Source organism: Pistacia vera, unplaced genomic scaffold (assembly GCF_008641045.1).
Source record: "Pistacia vera cultivar Batoury unplaced genomic scaffold, PisVer_v2 Contig622, whole genome shotgun sequence".
NCBI lineage: Eukaryota > Viridiplantae > Streptophyta > Magnoliopsida > Sapindales > Anacardiaceae > Pistacia > Pistacia vera.
In genome coordinates, this window is record NW_022196471.1 from 87,896 (window position 1) to 91,880 (window position 3,985).

Here is a 3,985-nt window from a genome sequence, read left to right on the forward strand (position 1 = left end):
TGTTGGGGCCAAAAAATGTCTTCGGCCCAAATGGGATAACAAGTCCGATAATGAGGAGAAGACCAGGCCCAATCCCGATGCGGCCCAAGCCAGAACTCCCCGAATAAGGCCCATTTGATACGATGCCCAGTCGGTCCAAACCATCTGGACACGGGCCTCCTAATCCCAGTACACTTCCTGGACCTATGATCGAATCCAGAGCCCACGGTCACCTACGGATCACATTCTTACTCAAACACTGACAAAGCAGTCCACTATCATCCCAACTCCTCCAAGGTCCGTGTCAAAGTCATACTTGGACTCCCTTTCACGCCAGGATAATAAGGCCAAAGGATATATCCCTAGAGGAAACGGATTACTATGAGAACTCCCAATCCTGGTAGGATTGGGAGACCAGACAGTCACTATTCAAACAGAGGCCAGCCCTTTCACATGACAGATGACATTACACCTTCAGACCCCGGAGTTCCCACTTGAGAACTTCACATTACAGCCATAGTCACAGTCCCCGACTAGACTTCTGGTAACCATTCTACTCTCTAGCCCTTATTAAATCAGCCTCTTTCAGCCTTGTTGACTTAAGCGTCGGAGTGCCTACGGCAAACACCACCCCGGTGTTTTCCGTCACTTCACGTTTGTTTCTCTACGTGTGTAGGTATAGCAAATCCTAGTGGCCTCAACCTCACGAGATCAGTCCCTCCTTCCGTACAGGTAGATTTTTACGTCTACAATTTGGCACCCACCGTGGAGCCTCTAGCAATCATTCGGTTCAACAAACCCTGCTATGTAAAGGAACTTTCCATGGCTGACAATTCTGACAAAGCTAACCCCAACCTCGAGGCCAAACTGGAAGTTCTAACTGCCCTCATGCAACAAAACTCAGATAAGGTGGCCGCATTGGAAGCTAAGAACACTACCATCCGGACCAAAAACGCCTCCATCAAAGCCGAAAACCAGTCTCTGAAAGAGAAAGTAAGTCGGTTTTATGATCTTGAGCTTCTGCCTTGTCAAGTACCACCTAATCAGTTTCGCGCCTCGGTGCCATCTATGCAGCCTCCCCACACCCCAGAGCACAGACCCATGGCCTCAGATAAAAGGTCGCATCAATTATGTTCATCGGTGGTTGACGATTCGGTCTTGACTCATGGAGAAAGGGATCTGCCAACGGAACCCCACTCGGTCGATCCGTCCCAAGCACAAGATCAAGGCGTTCAAGTGACAGAAAGCCCGCTACAATAAGAACTGCCCATCCTTACCATCCTACCTCACCTTCAATCAATCATCCCTACACAAACTCCATTCGACTCGGTTCACCCTCGCGGGTCGAGTGGTCACCCACACCAAACCATCTCCCTCGAGTCCATCCATCCCAATGGACCGATCGAGTACTAAACAACCCCCTTGACCATTCATGTAGGGCGAAACACCTAATTAGTTACAATGGGAGTCACCCAACTGGAAGGAATGAACGGTGATCCAAGCTACTAAGCAATACACAAAGGAATGATCCACCAGGATACACCACGCGGATTGACCTAACAAAATGTGTCGAGTGCGAATCCATTGACCGACCAAGTCAAGTGGGATGACCTACTGGTATCCCCGTCTCTCATGGAACAAATATTGGTCAAGAGGCTGGCTGACATAGAGGCAGTGATGAGGTGCATACCAGGAATGCTGATCCCCACCAAAAAGAGCAGGCCTCACTGCTATGCCGATTCGCCCTTCGTGGATGCGATCGCACTAGCCGACATGCCCCACAAATTCACTATCCCTGGCATGAAGCCCTATGACGGAACAATCGACCCAGATGATCACATAGCCTCATACAAGCAGCGAATGTTCACTATCTCAATACCCCGAGCGTTGAGAGAAACCTACATGTGTAAGAATTTTGGTTCAAGCTTATCAGGTCCAACTCTTCAGTGGTACACCAATCTCTCGAACGATTCCATCAACTCATTCGCACAGCTCACCGACACCTTCATGGAGCAATTTGCCAACAGCAAGAAACTTGAGAAACTATCGGCCGACCTGTATAGAGTATACCAGAGAATGGGGCAGCCGCTGAGAGAGTACGTCAGCAGATTCAACAAAGAAAAAAATTTCATTCCTTCCTGCAACCCCGAGACAGCCGTAGACGCCTACAGGAATGGTCTCCTCCCAGATAGAGAATTATACAAAAAGCTGACAAAGCTTGGCTGCACCACGATGGAGGACGCATTGGCTCGAGCAGTGATTCAGATAATGTGGGAAGAAGACGAGATGAATAGGGCAGTACACGCTAGGTATGACCCAAGGCGAAATGATAGGAGGCCAGAACTCGGATCAATTGAACCCCGTTACCAACCCCCTCCACATAGCTAGAACAAAGTTAGGAAACCATATGACCGCCAGCCACCTAGAACCGACAACAAACCAACCAGCCTGATCCAATATAAAATCCCAAAATACAACCTCAACGTCGAACCAGCCCAGGTCGTGGCGATCATGAAAGGAATGGGGTCTAGCGCTAAGTGGCCAAGCAAGCTCAATGCCGAAGCAAGGAGAGATACAACCAAAGGTGTGAGTTCCACAGCGACCATGGACATAACACCGGGGACTGCATTACCCTGTGGTTGGAGGTCACTGCACTATTGAAGGGGGGACATCTCCGAGATCTGTTGATAGATAAAAGAAAGAACACCATCAGCTAGAAGAGCACTAAAGAAACATCTCCACCTCCATGGGAACCTACGCCGAAAGGATTCTGCTTGCTCATCTCCGGAGGTCAAAGATCAGTGGGGTTAGTTACTCCTCAGCCAAACACTATGCCAGAGCCAACAGCTACCATGAAATCCAATCCATCCATACGCCTTCTCGGTCACACTCCCACCAGGTAATTCAGTTCAAAGATGACGAGTCGGTCACCCTGGCCGCCCCCATCACGATGCTCTAGTCATCTCTCTCCATATCGCCAACATCCTATTTAAAAGGGTATTCATAGACGGGGGATCCTCATCAAACATTATGTTCCTTGAAGCAGTGAAGGCTATGGGTCTAGAAGAAACAAACATCAACAGACGTCCGACCCTACTGGTTGGATTCAATTCTAAGCAGAAATACACCATCGGAGAGATCGTCCTTCCTATCTACGCCAGCGGAGTAAACAAACAGACCGTTTTTCTAGTGATCGACTGCCCTTCACCATACAACGTCATCTTAGGTCAACCCTGGATCCACAACATACGAGCGGTCCCATCCACTTTCCACCAAACGATTAGGTTTCGTACCAAATTGGGAGTATAGGAGATCAAGGGCGACCCTAAGGCTTCCAGAGATTGTTATAAGAATGCCTTCAAGAGCAAAGGTAACGCTTCATAGCAATTATAATCTCATCTAACCCCTCCAACAGAGCCAGATCAACCACCTATGAAAGAGTTGGATGAAGTGCAGATACATCTGGATGACCCCGAAAGAAAGACACACATAGGTTCTCGCCTCAGGCCCAAGACAAGAGAGAAACTGATAGAATTCCTTAGACTAGAGGCAATGGTCCATCACCTCAAAGTAGATCCGGTTCACCTGCCAGTGAAGCAGAGGAGAAGGAAATTTGCACCAGAGCGCAATCGGATCATCAATGAAGAGATTGAAAAGTTACTAGGTAACGGTATGATCAGAGAGGTCCACTACCCCGAGTGGCTGGCAAACGTCGTGGTCGTAAAGAAGAAGAACAGATAGTGGAGGGTCTACATTGACTTCACTGACTTAAACAAAGCATGCTCTAAGGATTCCTTTCCGCTCCCACATATCGACATGATGGTCGATGCAACCGTAAGCCACGAGCTCCTTAGTTTCATGGACGCTTTCTCAGGGTACAACCAAATCCTGATGCACCCAGACGACCAAGAGAAGACGGCCTTCATCACAGAGAAGGGAACCTACTGCTACAAAGTGATGCCATTCGGTCTTAAGAACGTCAGGGCTACCTATCAGCGGCTAGTCA

At 48.7% G+C, this 3,985-nt stretch overlaps 1 protein-coding gene across 1 annotated transcript; it reads left to right on the top strand.

Moving 5' to 3' along the window:
• Nucleotides 1-1,611: 1,611 nt before the first annotated feature.
• LOC116110981 lies at nucleotides 1,612-2,367 on the top strand. The gene has a single exon (XM_031397190.1). It carries the CDS (start codon nucleotides 1,612-1,614, stop codon nucleotides 2,365-2,367), a length of 756 nt encoding a protein of 251 aa, XP_031253050.1.
• The last annotated feature ends 1,618 nt before the right edge of the window (nucleotides 2,368-3,985 follow it).